The sequence below is a fragment of the Bubalus bubalis genome, chromosome 2 (genome assembly GCF_019923935.1).
Source record: "Bubalus bubalis isolate 160015118507 breed Murrah chromosome 2, NDDB_SH_1, whole genome shotgun sequence".
In the NCBI taxonomy this organism is placed as follows: Eukaryota; Metazoa; Chordata; class Mammalia; order Artiodactyla; family Bovidae; genus Bubalus; species Bubalus bubalis.
In genome coordinates this window covers 172,863,010-172,887,014 of record NC_059158.1, presented here as the reverse complement: position 1 = coordinate 172,887,014, position 24,005 = coordinate 172,863,010, and the positions used below count along the sequence as shown (strand labels likewise).

The 24,005-nt window shown below is 46.9% G+C and overlaps 1 protein-coding gene and 1 long non-coding RNA gene across 6 annotated transcripts in view; one reads left to right on the top strand and one right to left on the bottom strand.

Moving 5' to 3' along the window:
- Nucleotides 1-1,977: 1,977 nt before the first annotated feature.
- On the bottom strand, nucleotides 1,978-2,406 carry LOC123328605. Its single transcript, XR_006543535.1, has 2 exons — nucleotides 2,209-2,406; nucleotides 1,978-2,116 (listed from the first exon to the last, which is right to left on the bottom strand). It is a non-coding gene; the product is annotated as an uncharacterized LOC123328605 (long non-coding RNA).
- A 168-nt stretch (nucleotides 2,407-2,574) lies between these two features.
- AZIN2 (antizyme inhibitor 2) overlaps nucleotides 2,575-24,005 on the top strand; it is a 41,728-nt gene continuing 20,297 nt past the window's right edge. Inside the window, 7 exon segments of one of the 5 annotated variants that reach the window (NM_001293775.2) lie at nucleotides 2,646-2,724; nucleotides 2,817-2,934; nucleotides 3,536-3,713; nucleotides 5,554-5,727; nucleotides 19,767-19,939; nucleotides 20,923-21,057; nucleotides 21,850-22,015. In NM_001293775.2, the coding sequence (NP_001280704.1) occupies nucleotides 3,609-3,713; nucleotides 5,554-5,727; nucleotides 19,767-19,939; nucleotides 20,923-21,057; nucleotides 21,850-22,015 (753 nt within the window). In that variant the 5' untranslated portion in view covers nucleotides 2,646-2,724; nucleotides 2,817-2,934; nucleotides 3,536-3,608. 5 annotated transcript variants of the gene reach the window in all.

Below are 24,005 nucleotides of genomic sequence, written 5' to 3'. Positions count from 1 at the left end.
CTGTATACCAGGTGATGAAAAGAGCTAGTGAGGCAAACTTAGACCATGGCATCATAAAGCCAGCTCAACAATGATTTTTTAAAAAGTAAAGACAGTTCATTTGGGTGCCCCTCCCTCCTCTTACTGTCATCTTTTCTTGAGGGCTCCCTTTGAGGTTTCTGCCATGGCCATCCTGGTCTACTCCTTCCGAGTCAGTAGATGCTTATTCTTAGGAGGACTTCAGTCACTAATTCATACTACGGTGCAAATGGCTACAGATGTCTCAAAGAATGGATCTGCCAAATGACCCCTCTGGTAAAAGTGACTGCTTTCTGAAAGGCTGTTCCTAGTATAGAAAGCATGAGTGTTCCAAGCAGAAAGGCCCACGGAAATCATTAATCTGAATGCTCTCAGTTCACAGTGGGAAATCAAACCAGGCAGACGTGACCCTGGTCTCAGCAGGATGGTCCAACCAAGGACATCCATCAGTTATGCAGCTACGCTAGGTGGGGAGCAGAAAATGGTTCTTCCAGACTTCAAGGTTCTATACTATCTGTGTGCTAAGGATGCTTTGATTAGGTTGTGCAGGGTGCCCTAGGGAGACACTGATGCAGAACAAGAAGTGCCTCTGACTTTCAGACAAGGAAGCAACCTAAAAGTCCACTGATGGAGGAATAGATAAAGAAGATATATACAATAGAGTATTACTCAACCATTAAAAAGAATGAAATAATACCATTTGCAGCAACATGTATGGACTGAGAGATCGTTATACTGAGTGAAGTAAATCAGAGAAGGAGAAATGTCAAATGACATCCCTTATATATAGAATCTAAAAAGAAATGATATAAATGAACTTAGTTATAAACCAGAAAGAGACTCACAGACTTAGAGAACAAACTTATGGTTGCCAGGGTGAAAAAAATGGGGGGGGGTAGTTAGAGAGTTTGGGATGGACATGTACAAACTGCTATATTTAAAATGGATAACCAACAAGGACCTACTGTGTAGCACATGGAACCCTTGCTCAATGTTATGTGGCAGCCTGGATGGGAAGGGAGTTTGGGGGAGAATGGATACATGTATAGGTAAGGCTGAGTCCCTGTACTATTCACCTGGAATTATCACAACATTGTTTGTTAATTGAATATATCCCAATACAAAAAAAGTTCATGTATATAAAAAAAGAATTGCCTCTGGCTTTCAAGAAGCCTATAGCCTGACAACGGGATGTGAACACATATGTCAGACCAAAAGCTCTTTGGCCACACTGATTTATTTGACATGCTGCCTTCACTGTGTACCAAATTCTCCAACATGCACAAGACTGTTCTAAACTCTATTCTGTTCTATCACTGCCTTTTCCTGCACCAGCACCATGCTGTTTTAAAGACCATGTGTGTGTGTGTGAAGTCGCTCAGTCGTGTCTGACTCTTTGCGACCCCGTGGACTGTAGCCCACCAGGCTCCTCCATCCATGGGATTCTCCAGGCAAGAATACTGGAGTGGGTTGCCATTTCCTTTATAAAATACTTTGCTATCTTGTAGAAGACATCCTCTTCTTTTTTCAAGAATGTCTTGGCTGTTCTAGTACAATTACAGTTTCAGATGAACGTTTCAGTTCGATTTTGAATAGCAGAGATATTGATTCTTCCTCAGCACTCTTGTTTATGCCCGGTGCTGGGCACTCTGAGGAGGCAGGCACTCAGTACCTGCCCTTGCGAGCTCTCAAACCAACCGGGAAGTGTAACCAAACAAGAAGTGTAAAACAACAACAGGAATATCATGTTATGAGATGAGGAAACAAAAGCGGAAAAAGGAAGGAGTCCACCCAGAGCTAAGTGCTGTGAGTTCCGTTGCTTCTCCAAGCTAGGAAAGTCTTGGTAGGCTCAATGGGGGAGGTGACATACTGGACTTTGATGGATGCGCAGGAGCAGGAGTTCATTAGATATAAAAGAAGAAACTCTTTCGAGAAAGTCAGAGAACGCTTCTTGGAGAGGGGGACACATTTTACTTGAGAAGTGAGTAGGAGTTTGCCCGATTCAGAAGATGGGATGAAGGGAGGTATTGCCCTGAGCTGAGAAAATGACAAGAAGCATCGTTGAAGACATTTGATCTGGGTTTTGAGTTGGAGGATGCTGGAAGAGACAAATGAAAAGGACTTGATGAGAAAAGTAATACAAGGAGATGACATTTGGCCTGGGCTTCCAGGGACGAGTGGGCAGTTCACCAGATTAGAGGAGAGGCACCGTCAGCAAAGGCTTCTCAGCGAATAGTAAATCTCCTGGCTTTCTGCACATTCTCTAAGACCCAAGATCCAGGAGCTAAGGGTCCCATGGCGTAGGCGCTCAGGATTCTGAGTTGGCGGTCCTGCAATACCGATTTACTAGCGTAGGCGAGTGGCGGAGGGGTCTCCGTGGGACTGAGGCTCAGGTTTGCGGAGCTGGCTAGCAGAGTTGAAGGCTTTATGTCGGAATCGACCAATGGGATGGCGGCACCCAGTTGCCAGGGCTACGGAGGGGCCGCCGAGTGGAGGCGGGGCTTGTGTGCCAGGGGCGGGGTCTGGGCGGGGCCTATATAAGTGGTGGCGGGTGGAAGGCGGGGCGTGGGGGGTCGGTAGCTGCTGGGCGGGCGGGGCGCAGGCCGCGGGGCCCGAGCCGGGGGGAGCGAGCGAGCGGAGGCGCCGAGGAGCCGATTCACTCGCTGGGGAGACCTATGGGCCGAAGCCGTGTAAATGCGTTTTAAGGCGAGTGCGGGGAGACCCTCGGGGAGCCTCGGGAGCGGGCGCTCTCGGCTCCGATGCTGACCTGCTCTCTGGCTACTCTTGCCTCCTCTCAGCAGGGGCCTCGGCTCCGCAGCTGCCACTCCTCGGGGTGTTGCACAGGTTTCGAGGTCACCGGCGACCCCCCCTAGCAGCGCGCCTGGCTCTGGCCCCCGCGAAGGAGCACGGGGCTTGGTAAGGGGGTTTTGTGGGGGCGGGACCTCGGCTTTGCACTCAGGAGGGCTCACCAGGACAGAATCTCAGTCAGCGGCTCCCACCCACCATGTGGAGCTCCTTTGCATGCTTAGAATCCTAGCACGTCAGGACCAGCCCGCCCCCGACTTTACAAACGGTGGAACTAGACTCTGAGAGGGGGTCGGGCATATCCAGGGTCAGAGAGCTGAGACTCCTTGGTGGGGCCACCTGCAGCCACTTTAACTGGGAGTGGTCACGATGGGGGGGCACCTGGAAACTTCTCCCCTCGATTGTCCTGCCCTTTCCCTCTCATTCTTTCCCTTTTAACCAAAACCCTAATTTCAGAACTGGAAAGGATCGCCAAAGCAATTTATCCATTTTACAGATGGGGAAACTGAGGCTCGGAGAGGCAATGACATCTAGGCATATAATACCTTGTCCCAGGCCAGAAGTCCTGATCGTCCTCACTTTCCCCAGTGAGCCTAAGCTCCCCAGGCTTGTGCTGGGGGCAGGGTGTGACAGGACTGGGTGCCCTGGCTTGGGGAGGGGCGGGGCGCAGCTGAGGCCAGTTCCCCAGCCGTCCCTCACTCTCCTCCCGCAGTGTATTGCATACTTTCTAAGGCGGCCGGAGGCAGCGGCAACTCCATCTAGCCCATCGGGTCCTCCCCCTCGGCATGGCTGGCTACCTGAGAGAAACGGACTTTGTGATGGTGGAGGAGGGTTTCAGCACCCGAGACCTGCTGGAGGAGCTCACTCGGGGGGCCTCACAGGCCACCACGGTGAGGGTCTGGGGGTGGGGGTGGGACCTCTAGTCTCACAGCAGGCTCAGCTGCCCCCTAGGGCCCTCATCTGGTTCTTTTCACTCATTTGGTATTCTATCCTTGCTGTTTGCAAGAGAACGGCTCATTTTATCTGCAAATTCCTGGTCCTTGCCCCAATCCTGCCCCTCCTGTGTCCTCCACTTTCATGAACAACACTACCATCATCTACCCAGCTCTCTAAGTCAGAAACTTGGGAATCCTCACTTTCCCACACCTGGGCACCACAAGTTCTGTAAATTCAGCCTCCTTAAATTATCCTTCAGGGTGCAGGAGACATAAGAGATAAGGGTTAAATCCCTGGGTCAGGAAGATCCCCTGGAGGAGGGCATGGCAACCCACTCCAGTATTCTTGCCTGGAGAATCCCCATGGACAGAGGAGTCTGGCGGGCTACAGTCCATAGGGTCGCAGAGCCAGACACAACTGAAGGGACTTAGCACGCACACACGTGCTCTTCTGGAACCTCACTTTGTAGTTTAGGCCTCATCTCTCGATAACCCCCCTAAACTTTTCCCTGCCTCATCCCACCCCCTCCAACTTTATCACAGCCCTGCTCAAAATCTAAATTCTTTGGCAGTTTCCCACTGCCTACAGGATCCAAGTCAGAACCTCTCTGCCTTCATAGCCCCATTTCTGGCTTTTCCCAGGGTATGTATCGTGCTCCATCTGAACTGAACTACTCTGCTCATATTCCCCAATGATTCCATGTGTTCCATTATCACTCTGTTGTCCAGGCTGTTCCTTCAGCATGGAACACCCTTCTCCCAGCCTCTCTGCCTCTTACCTGTTTCTGCTGCTATTGCTAAGTCACTTTAGTCATGTCTGACTCTGTGCGACCCCATAGACGGAAGCCCACGAGGCTCCCCCATCCCTGGGATTCTCCAGGCAAGAACACTGGAGTGGGTTGCCATTTCCTTCTCCAATACCCATTTCTACTCTTTACTTATCACTCATCTGTGTCACCTCTTCCTGATTGCCCCAGGCAGGTTTTGTACTTCTCCCTCTGCATTTTGTAGAAACTCCTGCTTAGCATTTCCTGAATGGGCTTGTAATTGCTTGCAGGGTTAGTTCTTGTCCAGACCTGAGGCCCTTTACGGCTGGAGCCCTGTCTGTTCATCTTTGTACCTTATTTAGCATACTTGCATAAATATGCTTGATCAGATGCCAAGTGGGCATCAGTAAAAAGGTGTTGCATAAAAGGGAAACTGAGGCGCAGGGAAGGTTTAAATAATGTAGTCTCACCCATGGCCTCATACACGTCCAGCCGTCAGCAGACAGTTGTCCACAGGTTTGGGCTGCAGTTCTACAGTGGGACTACCTCAAGCCTTCATTGAGTTCCTAAACATGAAAGCCAGTGGCTGAAGGCCATAGCTTTGGTCTTCAAGGAATTGATCTGGAGGAGACAGATGTGTATATAACCCAGTTCTGATACTTTGGCAACATATGCAAAGTGCAGTGCGAGCATTAAAGGCAGAATTGCCTTATTGGTTTGGGGGCAGGTGGCATTTGAGCTGAAATTTGAAGGTAGATTAAGAATTTGCCAGACTCCTACGGGGGCAGGGTATTCTACATGGAGGCGTGGTGACAGTAAAGGCTGGGAGGTGGAAAATGATGGAAGACAGAGCTGGAGTTTGAGCTGCCGTGAGGGGAGGGACTGGAGCTGGATCACAGAACCTTGAACACCCTGTAGGCTTGAGGAGCCCCAGAGAATTTTAGAGCAGGGTACTTGGGGGGAATGTGGGTGGCATGCACTAGCAGGGAGCGGAGTGGGGTCTCATCTTCACCCCTCTTCTTGGACAGGGAGAGGTCGCTGCCTTCTTCGTGGCCGACCTGGGTGCCGTGGTGAGGAAGCACTTCTGCTTTCTGAAGTGCCTGCCTCGAGTCCGATCCTTTTACGCTGTCAAGTGCAACAGCAGCCCGGGCGTGCTGAAGGTCCTGGCCGAGCTGGGGCTGGGCTTCAGCTGTGCCAACAAGGTGAGCCCCCATCCCCAGCCTGCAAACTGACTTACTGAATGCGCACACCTGGCCCGATTGCAGCTGCTGCAATCGGGTGGACCAGGGGAAGCAGGAGTGACCTGTGGTGGCCCCTGTCCTCTGGGAGGGGCCACCCACTTGGGAGGAGTTTAAGGGATGAGGGAGGAATTTGCCAGCCTTGAAGTTCCGCAATGGAACCACATGTGTCCCTGGGGAGGTGGGTCACCTTTTTAATGGAGATTTTAAAACTTCTTGGCATAGAGCTATATGTGATATTCTTCTAATTAAGACATAACAAAACAAAAACACCTTTCTTTTTTATTTATTTATTTATTTATTTCAAAAACACCTTTCTATCATTGTTTTTTTTTTCTTTTATAATATTAATGTGTGACTGTATTTTTTTTTTAACTAATACTCTTAGAATTTTGTTATTGTTGCCAGTTCTGCTGCCAGGGAGGCCTGGTGTGCTGCGATTCATGGGGTCGCAAAGAGTCGGACACGACTGAGCGACTGATCTGATCTGATTGTCTTAATTCCCTCCTGCTCTCTTTAGTTAGTTCAGTCACTCAGTCGTGTCCAACTCTTTGAGACCCCATGAATTGCAGCACACCAGGCCTCCCTGTCCATCACCAACTCCTGGAGTTCACACAAATTCATGTGCATCGAGTCGGTGATGCCATCCAGCCATCTCATCCTCTGTCGTCCCCTTCTCCTCCTGCCCCCAATCCCTCCCAACATCAGGGTCTTTTCCAGTGAGTCAACTCTTCGCATGAGGTGGCCAAAGTATTGGAGTTTCAGCTTTAGCATCAGTCCTTCCAATGAACACCCAGGACTGATCTCCTTTAGAATGGACTGCTCTCTTTAGATTTGTTTATTTACTATCTCTATTCATTTCACTCCTGCAATGTGCTAGACACTCTGCTAGGTAGGGCTGGCAATGCAGTTCAGTTCAGTTCAGTCACTCATTTGTGTCTGACATTTTGTGACCCCATGAACTGCAGCACGCCAGGCCTCCCTGTCCATCATCAACTCCCGGAGTTTACCCAGACTCAACTCCATTGAGTTGGTGATGCCATCCAACCATCTCATCCTCTGTCGTTCCCTTCTCCTCTTGCCCTCAATCTTTCCCAGCAGCAGGGTCTTTTCAAATGAGTCAGCTCTTCGCATCAGGTGGCCAAAGTATTGGAGCTTCAGCTTCAGCATCAGTCCTTCCAATGAATATTCAGAATTGATTTCCTTTAGGATTGACTGGTTTAATCTCCTTGCAGTCCAAGGGACTCTCAAGAGTCTTCTCCAACACCCCAGTTCAAAAGCATCAATTCTTTGGTGCTCAGCTTTCTTTATAGTTCAACTCTCACATCCATACATGACCACTGGAAAAACCATAGCCTTGACTAGACGGATCTTTGTTGACAAATAATGTTTCTGCTTTTTAATATGCTGTCCAGGTTGCTCATAACTTTCCTTCCAAGGAGTAAGGGTCTTTTAATTTCATGGCCGCAATCACCATCTGCAGTGATTTTGGAACCCCCCAAAATAAAGTCAGCCACTGTTTCCACTGTTTCCTCATCTATTTGCCATGAATTGATGGGACCAGATGCAATGATCTTAATTTTCAGAATGTTGAGCTTTAAGCCAACTTTTTGACTCTCCTCTTTCACTTTCATCAAGAGGCTCTTTAGTTCTTCACTTTCTGCCATAAGGGTGGTGTCATCTGCATATCTGAGGTTATTGATATTTCTCCTGGGAATCTTGATTCCAGCTTGTGCTTCCTCCAGCCCAGCATTTCTCATGATGTACTCTGCATATAAGTTAAATAAGCAGGGTGACAATATACAGCCTTGACGTACTCCTTTTCCTATTTGGAACCAGTCTGTTGTTCCATGTTCAGTTCTAACTGTTGCTTCCTGACCTGCATTCAGGTTTCTCAGGAGGCAGATCAGGTGGTCTGGTATTCCCATCTCTTTCAGAATTTTCCACAGTTTGTTGTGATCCACTCAGTCAAAGGCTTTGGCATAGTCAATAAAGCAGAAATAGACGTTTTTCTGGAACTCTCTTGCTTTTTTGATGATCCAGCTGATGTTGGCAATTTGATCTCTGGTCCCTCTGCTTTTTCTAAAACCAGCTTGAACATCAGGAAGTTCATGGTTCACATATTGCTGAAGCCTGGCTTGGAGAATTTTGAGCATTACTTTACTAGCGTGTGAGATGAGTGTAATTGTGTAGTAGCTGGAGCATTCTTTGGCATTGCCTTTCTTTGGGATTGGAATGAAAACTGACCTTTTCCAGTCCTGTGGCCACTGTTGACTTTTTCAAATTTGCTGACATATTGAGTGCAGCAGTTTCACAGCATCATCTTTTAGGATTTGAAATAGCTCGACTGGAATTCCGTCACTTCCACTGGTTTTGTTCGTAGTGATGCTTCCTAAGGCCCACTTGACTTCACATTCCAGGATGTCTGGCTCTAGGTGAGTGATCATCCCATCATGATTATCTGGGTCGTGAAGATCTTTTTTGTACAGTTCTTCTGCATATTCTTGCCACCTCTTCTTAATATCTTCTGCTTCTGTTAGGTCCATACCATTTCTGTCCTTTATTGAGCATAGAAGCAAGGTCCGATAGAAGCAAGGTCCAATGCTCTTAAAGAGCAATATTGCATAGGAACCTGGAATGTTAGGTTCATGAATCAAGGCAAATTGGAAGTGGTCAAACAGGAGATGGCAAGAGTGAACGTCGACATTCTAGGAATCAGCAAACTAAAATGGACTGGAATGGGTGAATTTAACTCAGATGACCATTATGTCTACTGCTGTGGGCAGGAATCCCTTAGAAGAAATGGAGTAGCCATCATAGTCAACAAAAGAGTCTGAAATTCAGTACTTGGATGCAATCTCAAAAACGACAGAATGATCTCTGTTCATTTCCAAGGCAAACCATTCAGTATCAGGGTAATCCAAATCTATGCCCCAACCAGTAATGCTGAAGAAGTTGAAATTGAACAGTTCTATGAAGACCTACAAGACCTTCTAGAACTAACACCCAAAAAAGATGTCCTTTTCATTATAGGGGACTGGAATGCAAAAGTAGGAAGTCAAGAAACACCTGGAGTAACAGGCAAATTTGGCCTTGGAGTATAGAGTGAAGCAAGGCAAAGTCTAATAGAGTTTTGCCAAGAGAATGCACTGGTCATAGCAAACACACTCTTCCAACAACAAAGAGAAGACTCCACCCATGGACATCACCAGATGGCTAACACCGAAATCAGATTGATTATATTCTTTGCAGCCAAATATGGAAAAGCTCTACATAGTCAGCAAAAACAAGACCAGGAGCTGACTGTGGCTCAGATCATGAACTCCTTATTGCCTAATTCAGACTTAAATTGAAGAAAGTGGGGAAAACCACTAGACCATTCAGGTATGACCTAAATCAAATCCCTTATAATTATACAGTTGAAATGAGAAATAGATTTAAGGGACTAGATCTGATAGAGTGCCTGATGAACTATGGACAGAGGTTTGTGACATTGTACAGGAGACAGGGATCAAGACCATCCCCAAGAAAAAGAAATGCAGAAAAGCAAAATGGCTGTCTGAGGAGGCCTTACAAATAGCTGTGAAAAGAAGAGAAGCAAAAAGCAAAGGAGAAAAGGAAAGATATAAGCATCTGAATGCAGAGTTCCAAAGAATAGCAAGGAGAGATTAGAAAGCCTTCCTCAGCTGGCAATACAGTATTGAGTAAAACAGACTCTGTTGTCATTGAGTTGAATGCACAACTTACCTATCTTCATTCTGTTCTCACTTGATAAAGTCTTTTAGCTATAGAGTTTCCTATGAGACATAGTTTCCTCTGAGACAGAGACAGGTTTGACATAGTTATGCATTCAGGAAGTGTTTATTGAGCACCTACTGTGGGGTCAAGTTCTTTTCTCAGTGGGACTTAGCAAGTGACCAAAACAAAAACAAATTCTTCCTTCATGGAACTTGCTTTCTAAAGAACAAGCAAACAATGAAAACCTGTGGTACTTTAAATGGTAAATGCTGTGGAGAAAATTACGGTGGGAAAGGGAAGTAGGGAAGAGACATGGTTGTTGGGAGAGAGGGTTGTACTTTTAGAAAGTTTGGCCAAGGAAGGCTTCACTGAGATCTGAACAGTGTTCTGAAGAAAGCAAAGGATCAATCCCGGTAGATAACTAGGGGAAGAGCGTTCCAGGCAAAAGGACCAGCAAGTGCCAAGGCCCTGAGGTGGTAGAAAGCCTGGTGGGCATTGGTTTGTGATATTGTTATTACTGTTATTTTTTTTAATGGTTAGTAATGACTGTTTTGAGAGGGAACCCCTTTTAAATCCTGATCAGCAATATGGCTGGGTGTTGTAAGGATTCTAGAAAGGGATCCTGGAGGAGACAGAAGGAGAGTTTGCCTGGGTGGCGTGCAGGGATGGAGAGATTCCACGTGGAAGATAGGTACGAACCAATGGTGGGGGTTGGACCGAGCAGGTTCACCTTTATCAGAGATACACATTAGTGTCCTTCGTTGCAGATAAGTCTCTCTTTTGTCACCCATGAAGCCCCTTTGCATCAGCTCTTGTTTTGCACACCTGGTTTCATGCATGGCCTACATAAGACCCGGTGAGGTATCTGACGGGGAGATTGCTATTTTGCAGTTGAGGAAATTGGGGACCAGCTGCACAGAACTTGCTGATGGCAGAGCCAGGACTTGCCCTTTGCAGCTCTCAGAGTCTCTGCTCTGACCGAGGTGGAAGGGGACCCTTTTCCAGCCTGCTTGGTGTAGTGGTGAAGAACAAGGCCAAACCTCACTGACTAGACTCCTCTGCTTCTGGAAACCTAGAGGTGGGCCCTGTGCTGGCCCTCAAGCTTTCGGACTGGCCTTCAAAGAGCAAAACTGTGGTGTTAGGGCTTAGAAGTCAGTGGGGAATGTTAAAAGCATCTACTGTTTGCTGAGGGCATCTGTTGTGCCAGGCTCTCTGCCAAGCGCTTTCTGTACATGATCTCATTTGATTCTCAAAACAACTCTGTAAAGTAATTATTATCACTGTGATTCTGACAACAGTCCCATGAGGAAGCAGTTAGCATATAAGGGAAGGAGGCCCAGAGGTTTGAGGGATGCACAAGGAAGGGCCACTTGAGTATGGCGAGGGCCTCTCTGACTTTATGGCTGCTGTCTTCATGAAGGTTCTTGGGGAGGGGATGGCAGAGATGGGACCCCTCCTGGGTAGGTGGGATCACCTAGCCCTTGGGTGCTTTTCCTCCGAGGTGGTACAGCTTTTCTTGGAAGCCTGAGGCTGCCCTCTTCTGGTAGGCTAGAGCTGGTGGCCACCCTGTACAGCATCATGCTTTGGTGCTTCACGAGTGGCTCATTGGTAAAGAATCCACCTGCAATCGCAGGAGACATGAGTTCAGTCTCTGGGTTGGGAAGACGGTTTGGAGAAGGAAATGGCAACCTACTCCAGTATTCTTGTCTGGGAAGTCCCACAGACAGGGGAGCCTGGTGGGCTACAGTCCATGGGGTCGCAAAGAATTGGACGTGACTAAGCACACACGCACATGCATGGCCAAGGGACAGGCGTGAGCTGGGGCTTTGTGTACAGATATGCCCCAGACAGGCTCCAGGGTCAAGGGCACCAACCATTCCTTATGTGGGGCTTTGGTCCACCCACCCACCTTCCCGAGGGCCTTCTGTCATCTCTCCTGCCCCATCCCTTGCCCTCTCTTATTGTCTCCCTCAGCATCGTCCCATCTTAAAAAGCCTTCTCTGGACACCACATTTCCCCCTGGTCCGATCCCTTGCTCCCTCTTGAAAACCAAACTGAGTTGTCTACACTCACTTATCTATACTCACTTGTCTCTTTCCCTTAGCACCCACTCCTTAAGCCACTGCTTCCTGACCTCCACTCATCATTTCAAGGAATTTTCTCTTACCAATGTCCCCAGTGATCTGCAGGATCCAGTGAGCACTTTATACTAAACACTCATCTTGAATTATTCAAATAATACATTGATTCATCTGCAGAAGAGAAGTAGAACATCAGCTTTATATCTCCAGAGATAATCAACATTCTGAGTTTGAGTTTGGTGGCTATATTCTAAAAATACTTACAAATATGATCCATAGAAAATATACAAAGTATGCTGTGATTTTGTAACAAGATATAAAATATTCATCTGGTAGGCACCGTGCCTCAGTGGCTTTAAAACTCACCAGACTGGAGATCTGTCTGTGTTGATGCATTTAGACCTTGTAGGGGATATTCCTTGATCCTCCTATTTTTTTTTGCTCTTACCACAAAAAAAGGTTTTGTTTGTTTTGTACTGTTCTTTGGAGTGTGTGCATGTGTGTGTGTGCGGAGCGAACATTTAACATGAGATCTTTCCTCACAATTTTTTACGTATATAAGTAACTCAGATGGTGAAGGACAGGGAAGCCTGGCGTGCTGCAGTCCATGGGATGGCAAAGAGACGGACACAACTGAGCGACTGAACAACAAGCAATTGTTAACAATATGCACTGTGTTGTACAGCAGATCTCTAGAACTTATTTGCCTTGCGGTACTGACACTATACCCATTGAATAGTAACTCCCCATTTGAAACACATTCTTTTTTTTTTTAGTTTTTAGAATTTATTTATAATTGAAGTATATTTAAATTGCAATATTGTATTAATTACTGCTATACAATAAAGTAACTCAGTTATACATATATATATATTCTTTTTCATATTCTTTTCCATTACAATTTATCACAGGGTATTGAATATAGTTCCCTGTGCTGTACAGCAGGACTTTTTGTTTATCCTTTTTCTATATGCCAGTTTGCATCTGCTAATCCCAAACTCCCAATTCAACCCTCTCCCCCAGCCCATCCCCTTTGCAACCGCCAGTTTACTCTCTAGGTCCCTGATTCTATTTCTGTTTCTTAGATAGGTTCATTTGTGTCGTATTTTAGATTCCACATATAAGTAAGATCTTATACTATTTGTCTTTCTCTTTCTGACTTACTTCACTTAATATAATAATTTCTAGTTGCATCCATTGAAATATAGTCTTTTTAAAAAACACAGGCATAACTTAGAGATATTGTGGGTTAGGTTCCAGACAACTACAATAAAGGTCACAATAAAATGAGTCACATAAGTATTTTGGTTTCCCAGTGCATAGAAAAGCTATGCTTATACTATATTGTAGTCTATTAAATGTGCAGTAGCATTATGTCTTAAAAAAAAATACCTTAAGTAAAATGTACATACTTTAAGTCAAAAATATTTTATTTCTAAAAAATGCTAACTATCATCTGAGGCTTCAGTGAGTTGTAATCTTTTTGCTGGTGGGCAGTCGTGCTTCGATGTTGATGGCTGGTGGTTGATCAGGGTGGTGATTGCTGAATTTTGGGTGGCTATTTCTTAAGGGGTAGCTCTACTTTTCACTTGAACACCTAAAGGTTGTTGTAGGATTATTAATTGGCCTGATTTCAGTATGGTTGGGTTGTTATGTCTCAGGGAATAGGGAGGCCCAAAAAGAGGGGGAGAGAGTTGGGGAATGGCTAGTGGGTGGAGCCATCAGAACACACAACATTTATCCATTAAGTTCATCATCTCATATGGGCGCGGTTCATGGCACCCCAAAACAATGGCAATAGTCACATCAGGGATCACTGATCACAGATCACCATAACAGATACAGTAACACTGAAAATGTCTGAAATATCCAGAGAATTACTAAAATGCGACACAGACAGGTGAAATGAGCAAACGCTGTTGGAAAAATGGTGCCAGTAGACTTGCTTCACGCAAGGTTGCCACAAACTATCAATTTTAAAGAAAAACCCCAATATCTGTGAAGCACAGCAAAGTGAAGTCTGACAGTGAAGTCTGGGGCCTCTGACAGTGCAGGCGTCTCCTGCCCAGATGTGAACTGTAAGACAGGGTTACCTTGGCAGGAATGGCATAGTAACCTCTGCATTGTCCTGCCTCTTCTGGAGATGCTGTCTCTTCCTCTCTGCCAGTCCTATGCCAGCTTGCCCCTCTTGCTAGCTGGAATTGTTCCTCTGGATTCCAGCTCAGGCTCCCTTCTCTTATAAACTCTCCATCTTCCTAGGGGATTTCATCTCCTCCCATGGCTTCAAATATCCCCAAGATGCTACGACCTCCCCAGTTTTTTTTTTTTTTTTTAATTAACTTTTTGGCTGCCCTGGGTCTTCGTTGCTTTTGCAGGCTTTTTCTAGTTATGGGGAGCAGGCACTACTCTTTGTTGCGGTGCTCCTCTGCGGTGACCTCTCGTTGCAGACCATGGGCTCAATAGTTGTGGTGCATGGGCCCAGTTGTGCTGCAGCCTGTGGGATCCTCCCAGACCAGGGATCAAACCCGTGTCCCCTGCATTGGCAGGCGGACTCCTAGTTGATACTACAGGATGCCTGGAGCCCAGTGTGTTCAAATACATTCACAATCTTCCCTTCAAGAGGGGCCCCTAGGTCTGCTGGGTGTGAAGTCCCCCTCTTACCCCATGTCCCCACGTCCCCACGTGCCATCCGTCAGCAAGCTTGCCAGCCCTGCCTCCAGACCACACCCTCCCCGCTTTCTAGCACAGCCTGTCTTATCTCCCAGGGAGGTCCTTCCGGGCCCTCCCTTGGTCCGTTTCCACATGGTGTCTGGAGTGACATGCACTTAGGCCTTGCCTTCAAGATGCATCTGACCATGTCCTTTTCCCTCTTGTGATCCCGTCAAACCATCTCCCACAACCTGCAGTGTCGAGTATAAATCCACATCAGCCTTCTTATCTCCCCATTGGCTATGCCTGCTTCCCTCCAACCTCATCCTCCCCCGCTGGTCACCCTGCCCAGACCACACCAGCATTCTCTGTTCCTCCATCAGGCTGAGCACAGTCTTATTTCAGAACCTCCACACAGGCTGCTTCCTGTACCAGAAATGTTCTTTGCCCCCCTTCCAGCCTGGCCGACTCCTCCTGCAGGGCTCAGCTCAAATCTTTTTTTTTTCATTGAAGTACAGTTGATTTACAATATTGTGTTAGTTTGGGGTGTACAGCAAAGTGGTTCAGTTATATATATGTGTGTGTGTGTGTGTGTATATATTTAAAATTCTTTTCCATTATTATAACATTGAACATAGTTCCCTGTGCTATATGGTAAATACTTGTTGACCTATTTTGCATAAGGATGTGTGTATCTGTCAATCACATACTCCCAGTTTATTCCTCCCCTACCTTCCCCATTGGTAGCCATGTGTTTATATTCTATGTCTGAGTCTGTTTTGTAAATAAGTTCATTTGTGTAATATTTTAGATTCCACATATAGGTGATATCATATGCTATTTTTCTTTCTCTAACTTATTCACTTACTGTGATAATTTCTAGGTCCATCCACATTACTGCAAATGGCAGGATTTCATTTTTTATAGCTCCATATGAGAAATAGATTTAAGGGCCTAGATCTGATAGATAGAGTGCCTGATGAACTATGGACAGAGGTTTGTGACATTGTACAGAGACAGGGATCAAGACCATCCCCATAGAAAAGAAATGCAAAAAAGCAAAATGGCTGACTGGGGAGGCCTTACAAATAGCTGTGAAAAGAAGAGAAGTGAAAAGCAAAGGAGAAAAGGAAAGATATAAACATCTGAATGCAGAGTTCCAAAGAATATCAAGAAGAGATAAGAAAGCCTTCTTCAGCGATCAATGCAAAGAAATAGAGGAAAACAACAGAATGGGAAAGACTAGGGATCTCTTCAAGAAAATCAGGGATACCAGAGGAACATTTCATGCAAAGATGAGCTCGATAAAGGACAGAAATGGTATGGACCTAACAGAAGCAGAAGATATTAAGAAGAGGTGGCAAGAATACACAGAAGAACTGCACAAAAAAGATCTTCACGACCCAGATAATCACGATGGTGTGATCACTGGCCTAGAGCCAGATATCCTGGAATGTGAAGTCAAGTGGGCCTTAGAAAGCATCACTACGAACAAAGCTAGTGGAGGTGATGGAATTCCAGTTGAGCTATTCCAAATCCTGAAACATGATGCTGTAAAAGTGCTGCACTCAATATGCCAGCACATTTGGAAAACTCAGCAGTGGCCACAGGACTGGAAAAGGTCAGTTTTCATTCCAATCCCAAAGAAAGGCAATGCCAAAGAATGCTCCAGCTACCGCACAATTGCACTCATCTCACACACTAGTAAAGTAATGCTCAAAATTCTCCAAGCCAGGCTTCAGCAGTATGTGAACCGTGAACTTCCTGATGTTCAAGCTGGTTTTAGAAAAGGCAGAGGAACCAGAGATCAAATTGCCAACATCCGCTGGGTCATGGAAAAAGCAAGAGAGTTCCAGAAAAACATCTATTTCTGCTTTATTGACTATGCCAAAGCCTTTGACTGTGTGGATCACAATAAACTGTGGAAAATTCTGAAAGAGATGGGAATACCAGACCACTTGATCTGCCTCTTGAGAAATTTGTATGCAGGTCAGGAAGCAACAGTTAGAACTGGACATGGAACAACAGACTGGTTCCAAATAGGAAAAGGAGTACGTCAAGGCTGTATATTGTCACCCTGCTTATTTAACTTCTATGCAGAGTACATCATGAGAAACGCTGGACTGGAAGAAGCACAAGCTGGAATCAAGATTGCCAGGAGAAATATCAATAACCTCAGATATGCAGATGACACCACCCTTATGGCAGAAAGTGAAGAGGAACTAAAAAGCCTCTTGATGAAAGTGAAAGAGGAGAGTGAAAAAGTTGACTTAAAGCTCAACATTCAGAAAATGAAGATCATGGCATCCGGTCCCACCACTTCATGGGAAATAGATGGAGAAACAGTGGAAACAGTGTCAGACTTTATTTTTCTGGGCTCCAAAATCACTGCAGATGGTGACTGCAGCCATGAAATTAAAAGACGCTTACTCCTTGGAAGGAAAGTTATGACCAACCTAGATAGCATAATCAAAAGCAGAGACATTACTTTGCCAACAAAGATTCGTCTAGTCAAGGCTATGGTTTTTCCTGTGGTCATATATGGATGTGAGAGTTGGACTGTGAAGAAGGCTGAGTGCCAAAGAATTGATGCTTTTGAACTGTGGTGTTGGAGAAGACTCTTGAGAGTCCCTTGGACTGCAAGGAGATCCAACCAGTCCATTCTGAAGGAGATCAGCCCTGGGATTTCTTTGGAAGGAATGATGCTAAAGCTGAAACTCCAGTACTTTGGCCACCTCATGCAAAGAGTTGACTCATTGGAAAAGACTCTGATGCTGGGAGGGATTGGGGGCAGGAGGGGAAGGGGAGGACAGAGGATGAGATGGCTAGATGGCATCACTGACTCGATGGATATGAGTCTGAGTGAACTCCAGGTGTTGGTGATGGACAGGGAGGCCTGGCGTGCTGCGATTCATGGGGTCGCAAAGAGTCGGACACGACTGAGCGACTGATCTGATCTGAATATTCCATTGTGTGTATCTACCACATGTTCCTCATCTACTCATCTGTAATTGGACACTTAGGTTGCTTCCATGCCTTGACTATTATAAACAGTGCTGCAATGAACATTGTGATACGTGCATCTTTTCGAATTGCAGCTTTCATCTTTTCTGGGTATATACCCAGGAGTGGGGTTACTGGATCATATATATGGCAGCTCTATTTTTAGTTTTTTTAAGGAACCTCCATTCTATTTTCCTTAGTGACTATACCAATTTACATTCCCACCAGCAGGCTAGGATGGTTCCCTTTTCCCCACACTTTCTCCTCAGCTTAAATCTCTGACCCTCAGAAAGCTGCCTGCCACACCTCTCACCCAGGTCTCTGCATCCCACATTCTCTAGTATCCCATACTTTTTCTCCATGGCTCCTATCCATTTGTAACCCTATCATTATTCAGTGTTCATTTGTTCCTCCTCTTCTTTCCCGTCCGTCTGAACGCTCCACAGTCAGAGACCCTGTCTGCTTTACTCAGCGCTTTGCTTTCATTTGCACCTGTTACAGAGCCTGGTGACTCAATAGATGCTCAAGAGACACTTGCCAGGGCAGCATCGAGGTGTCTTTGCCAAAGCGCTGTGGTTGACAGCGAGTGTGCTAAAGTCACACAGTCCTGGGTTAGAATTCTAGCTGTGCCACCTGCAAGCCGTGTGACTTGGAACAAGTCACTTAAGGCTTCTCTGAGCCTCTGTTCCCTGTCTCATAAGATTATTATGGGGATGACGAGGATGTCTATAAAATATTTAATGCAATGACTGGCGTATGGTAATCTGTCAATGAGTGACAATGGTTATTATTTAAATAACTATAATCAAAGCTCAACCACAGGTCCCCAAAGTGCTACCCTTGCAGCTTCCTCGCACCTCATGCGTGAAGCCAGGAGCAGAACCACATTTTCATATCTGCAGAGAGGCAGGGTCTTGGGAAGCAAGCTCTGATGATGGCAGTTTCAGCTCTGGAGGGGGAACCTTTGTTTCTCCCTCTGCTACTCACTGGCTGTGTCACCCAGACAAGTGGGCTCCTTTGAACTCAGTTTCATCCTCTGTAAGATGTGGCCATAAATATTTCATAGGATAGTTACAGACATCACATGAGATAATGCACATAAAAACCTCATGCTGAAAAGTTGCTACATTAAAATTACATACAGTCTTATTACAAACTCAGGATGGCTAACGATGGCCCTGTGTCTCTACCATGTTTCAAAACTGCTGCTTTGTTAATCATGGAGAGTCAGGTTTGAGTTTGAAAGTTGGTTCTGCCTCCTACTTGCTGTGTGGCCTCTCTGAGCATGTTTTTTTCTCTGTAGAATGGAGCTAATACCCCTCTGGCGTGGTATTGTAAGGAGGAGATAAGAGCAAGTCTAAAACAAGGGTTGACAAATTATGGATGGGGGGTTTTGCCGAGTTTTACTGGCCTATGGCCACCTTCATTCACTTATGCTTTATCTGTGGCTGCTTGGTGTTACAAAGGCAGTTTAGCTGTGCAGAAACTACTGGCTCAGAAAACGTAAAATATTTACTCTCTGGCCTTTCCTGGGAAAAGTTTGCCAAGGCCTATGTAAAGCCTCTCATTCGGTGCCTCCTTATGGTAGGTGCTCCATGCCCATGGTTGCTTTCTTCACCAACACCATCATTGTTGTCTGTATCATTAATGCAGCAATCAGGTGAAGCACTGTTCTGGAAAGATGAGGAGGAAGAGGCCTTGCTGGAGCTCCCGGCACAGTGCCACACACAGGCCTGGCCTTTGGATGTGGGATGACCTGTGCCAAGAAGACTCTTGAACTGGCAAACTTTCTAATACATCAAATGATATTCTCTATCCATTTAAATCTGCCAGGAAAATATGTCAGAAGTCTGTTTTCAGGGCCACCATGAATCTGTACAGTGCCTTTGTGGGAATTAAAAAATGTATCTTGAAGACACTGTTACAAATATATGGATTTTGTTAGAGTAAGATGCTCACCTTTCAGTTCAGTTCAGTCGCTCAGTCGTGTCCGACTCTTTGCGATTAGGAAGTTGTAATAAACATACCAGTATACTATGTAGTCTCTGAATGGAGCTTCCCAGGTGGTGCAGTGTTTAAGAATATGCCTGCTAATTCAGGAGACACAGGAGACCGGGGTTCAATCCCTGGGTTGGGAAGATCCCTTGGAATAGGAAATGGCAACCCACTCCAGTATTCTTGCTGGGAAAATTCCATGGACAGCAGAGCCTGGTGGGCTACAGTCCATGGGGTTGCAAACAGTCGGATACAACTGAGCGACTGAATACGCATGCATGATTCTCTGAATGGGGCCCCACCCTCCCTAGGATTGAGCGGTTCACCCTCTGCACAGCTGTACGTGGCAGCCCTTCTTGTCAACAGAGAATCAGTGTGAGTTCTGATTGTTGTGTATCTGTTGTCTAAAAGTGAGGCCCACTTCTTATGGACCTCCTTAGGCATAGCTATGACTTTGCCCCTCATCTGTGCTTCCTTGGCCTCCATGGGCCCAGCAGGCTCTGGCGCTTCCTCACCACCACCTTTGGGACCCCACAGGCAGAGATGGAGTTGGTCCAGCATATTGGTGTCCCTTCCAGTAGGATCATCTATGCCAATCCCTGTAAGCAAATTGCACACATCAAGTATGCTGCCAAGCACGGGGTCCGGCTGCTGAGCTTTGACAACGAGATGGAGCTGGCAAAGGTGGTGAAAAGCCACCCCAGTGCCAAGTAAGCTGAGAACCACTCAGGTGGGAGGCTGGGCTGCAGGTGAGGGTGGGGGGAGTAGGCGAAATAGGGTTGGGGCTGAGGATCCTGCCCTGGAGCAGGCCATAGCCACAGGAGGTTGGGGCAGGCACTTCTGGGCTGGACCCAGGATGCCAGAGCCTGACTAGGGTGGAGATAGAAATGATGGGTTACAGTCCAGGCAAAGCCCAGGGTACTGCAGAGGTCAAAGCTTTGGCAGAGGGAGCAGTGGTCAGGAAAGTTACACAGAGGAGGCGGCATTTGAGGTGGGCCTTCAGGGGTGACTGGCATCTGGAGTGGGCATAAACAGTGCATCAGAGGGAGCTGCACAAGCAAGCACATGGAGGCCAGAAGCAGCACAAGGTGTTTGCAGGATAAGCAGAAATTGATGTGGCTGGATCATACCATGTGCGGCCGGGGGTGAAGGAGAAGTCAATGATGCTGGTCACAGGGCAAGGACCCTGATGCACGTGGGCTTTGGAAGGGGTCAGGGCTGGACGTCTTTTTCAGGGTGTGCCCCTCACCTGGTCACTGGACATACCGGAGGGGCACCACTTGGGTTCACCCAAAGCAGCTTCCGTTTTGACTGTTTCACATATTGAGGATACAGGTGTTTTCAATAATACTGTTAAAAAAAAAAAAAAATGGTCCCCTCCACCCCACCATACAAGAGAAGTTGGAAAAGCCTGGCTGATTGGGAGGAAGTAGGGCTGCCCAGGGGGAAACTAGTGAAGTTGGGACCAGGGCAGTGGTCCCATGGAAGGGTCCGGGCACACTTAGGGAGTGGATTGGACAGGACTCAGAGGTTGACTGGCTGTGCAGGGGGAGGAAGGGGGCCGGGGCTTATGGGGTTGGATATAGCTCTGAGCCATGAGGGTTCATCCCCCTTGACTAGAGAAGACGTGGTTGGTGTAGGGGAAGTGGGCTCCCGCCCCCGCCGAGGTGCTGCGCCCTGTCTCCCCTCTCAGGATGGTTCTGTGCGTTGCCACCGAGGACTCCCACTCTCTGAGCCGCCTGAGCCTCAAGTTCGGAGCGTCGCTGAAATCTTGCCGACACCTGCTTGAGAATGCCAAGAAGGACCATGTAGAGGTGGTAGGTGTGAGGTGAGTGCCGGAACCCCGCCATCCCCCACCATGCCCGCTGCCTCCTGCTTCTTTCCCAGGACTTACTCAATTCTGTGTGGGACCTCCCCCAGAGCCCCCAAGGCAGGCCTGTCCCTGGGTCTGGAATTCTGCCATTTGAGAGTTTCCTCCCTTTGGAAAGAAGGTTTGGAGTGTCCCACCGCCCCAACCCCATAGTCTGCAGAAGGTCCTGTCCCAGGAGATTCCAGGAGGGACCTGGCTTTGCAGGAAGTGTCCCCAGCCTGAAGCCAAAGGTCATCCTGGCACACCTTGGCTCTGCCGCTTTTCTGGTGGGGATGTGGAAGGAGCCAGAACTATGACCTGATGATATAACTTTCCTATGCTCTGGATTTCGCATGGCCAGGCACTGTGCTAAATGCTCCATGGACATTGTCCCGCAATTGTGGGACCTTATCCCCACTTTATAGATGGAGAAACTGAAGCATGGCCGGCCATACTGCTCAGTGAGATGTACATTAGTTCTGGCTGACTCTGGGGCCCTAGCCCTCATCCCAGGAAGGCTCAGTCCCCAGAGGCAGCGTGGAGGGATGAGAGGGGTACCAAGTGCCACAGGTCCTTGGATCTAGTCTCCTGTCCACTCTTCCTTTGCCACATGGCCCTTGGCAACCCCCTCAACCTTTTAGGCCCACAGTCACTGCATCTGGAAAATGGGCACAGCATCCGGTATGCTTGGGCAAGGCTGCTGCTGGCTGAGGCTGAAGTGGTGATACCTGGGGTCCTGTGTGTAAGCCAAGACTCTTCCTTCCTCCCCAGTTTTCACATTGGCAGTGGCTGTCCTGACCCTCAGGCCTACGCTCAGTCCATTGCGGATGCCCGGGTTGTGTTCGAAATGGGTGCTGAGCTGGGCCACAGGATGCATATCCTGGACCTCGGTGGCAGCTTCCCCGGAGTGGAGGACGCCAAAGTGAGATTCGAGGAGGTAAGTGGGGTCACAGGTGTTGCGCTGGGCTGGGCGAGGGTTGTGGGGAGGGCTACAGTGATCCTGGGAAGCCCACTGCGAGTGGGTCCTCTGTACTATGTACTGCGCTCGGTGCTTTGCCTGGATTATCTCATTATTAACCCTGTGTTACAACTGAGCAAACTGAGGCTCACAGAAGCTACTTCATTTACTGAGTCCATGGCAGGGCCGGCTGCACACCCAGCTCTGCCCCGACTCTGAACATGCGCATATTTGAGGCTTAATCGGGCCATATCTGCATAAGTCATAAGGCTTTCTGAGGGCCTGGGTGTGCCCTGTTCACCCTCCTATGGGATGATGAGAAATCAAGTTGGGCAGGGGAAGGAAAAACCAACCTTCTGTCCACTTCTAGTCCATCTGTCTCCTTCCCACTTGCAAGTTTCAGTTCAGTTCAGTAGCTCAGTTGTGTCCGACTCTTTGCGACCTCATGGACTGCAGCACACCAGGCCTCCCTGTCCATCACCAACTCCCGGAGTTTATCCAAACTCATGTCCATTGAGTCAGTGATGCCATCCAACCATCTCATCCTCTGTCGTCCCTTTCTCCTCCTGCCTTCAATCTTTCCCAGCATCAGGGTCTTTTCAAATGAGTCAGCTCTTCCCATCAGGTGGCCAAAGTATTGGAGTTTCAACTTCATCATCAGTCCTTCCAATGAATATTCAGGACTGATTTCCTTTAGGATGGACTGGTTGGATCTCCCTGCAGCCCAAAGGACTCTCAACAGTCTTCTCCAACACCACAGTTCAAAAGTGTCAATTCTTCGACACTCAGCTTTCTTTATAGTCCAACTCTCACATCCATACATGACTACTGGAAAAATCATAGCCTTGACTAGATGGACCTTTGTTGGCAAAGTAATGTCTCTACTCTTTTGGTCATAACTTTCCTTCCAGGAAGTAAGCGTCTTTTAATTTCATGGCTGCAGTAACCATCTGCAGTGATTTTGGAGCCCAAAAAACAAAATCTGTCACTGTTTCCCCATCTATTTGCCATGAAGTGATGGGACTGGATGCCAAGATTCAGTTCAGTTCAGTCACTCAGTCGTGTCCGACTCTTTGCGACCCCATAAATCGCAGCACGCCAGGCCTCCCTGTCCATCACCAACTCCCGGAGTTCGCTCAGACTCACGTCCATCGAGTCAGTGATGCCATCCAGCCATCTATCTCATCCTCTGTCCTCCCCTTCTCCTCCTGCCCCCATTTAAATCAGGAAAAATGTGTCATTGCAATCCCCACTGGAACCACTAGGGGTCGCTTTTCCTTAGTAAGTGCCTCGTTCTGGAATATTAACATCTTGGAACTGAATTGAAGAAAATAATCTGTGATGGACACTAAGAATTAGCTTCAAAGATGAGCACTGCAACATTCTTCATAACAGAAGTTCAGTGGACTTCCCTGGTCCAACTAACACTCTGCTGCTGCTGCTGCTAAGTCGCTTCAGTTGTGTCCAACTCTGTGCGACCCTATAGACAGCAGGCCACCAGGCTCCCCTGTCCCTGGGATTCTCCAGGCAAGAACACTGGAGTGGGTTGCCATTTCCTTCTCCAATGCATGAAAGTGAAAAGTGAAAAGTGAAAGTGAAGTCGCTCAGGGATTGGCTAAATTACAGTACATTCTTTCTTTTTATGTAAAATATTTTTACTTTTATAAAGATAGAATTTTTTATAAAAATGTTTTTATAAAAATATTTTATCAAACGGAAATGATACCAGTGTATTTTCTGGGTAAATGCAGATAAGATTTATTAAAATATTTTTATTTTTAAATCTTTCTCTTTAATTACTTAAAAAAAGTTATTTTAACTGAAGGATAATTGCTTTACAGAAGTTTGTTTTCTGCCAAACATCCACATGAATCCGCCATAGGTATACATATGTTCCCTCGCTCTTGAACCTCCCACCTCTCTAGATTGTCACAGAGGCTCTGTTTGAGGTCCCTCAGTAAATTATGGT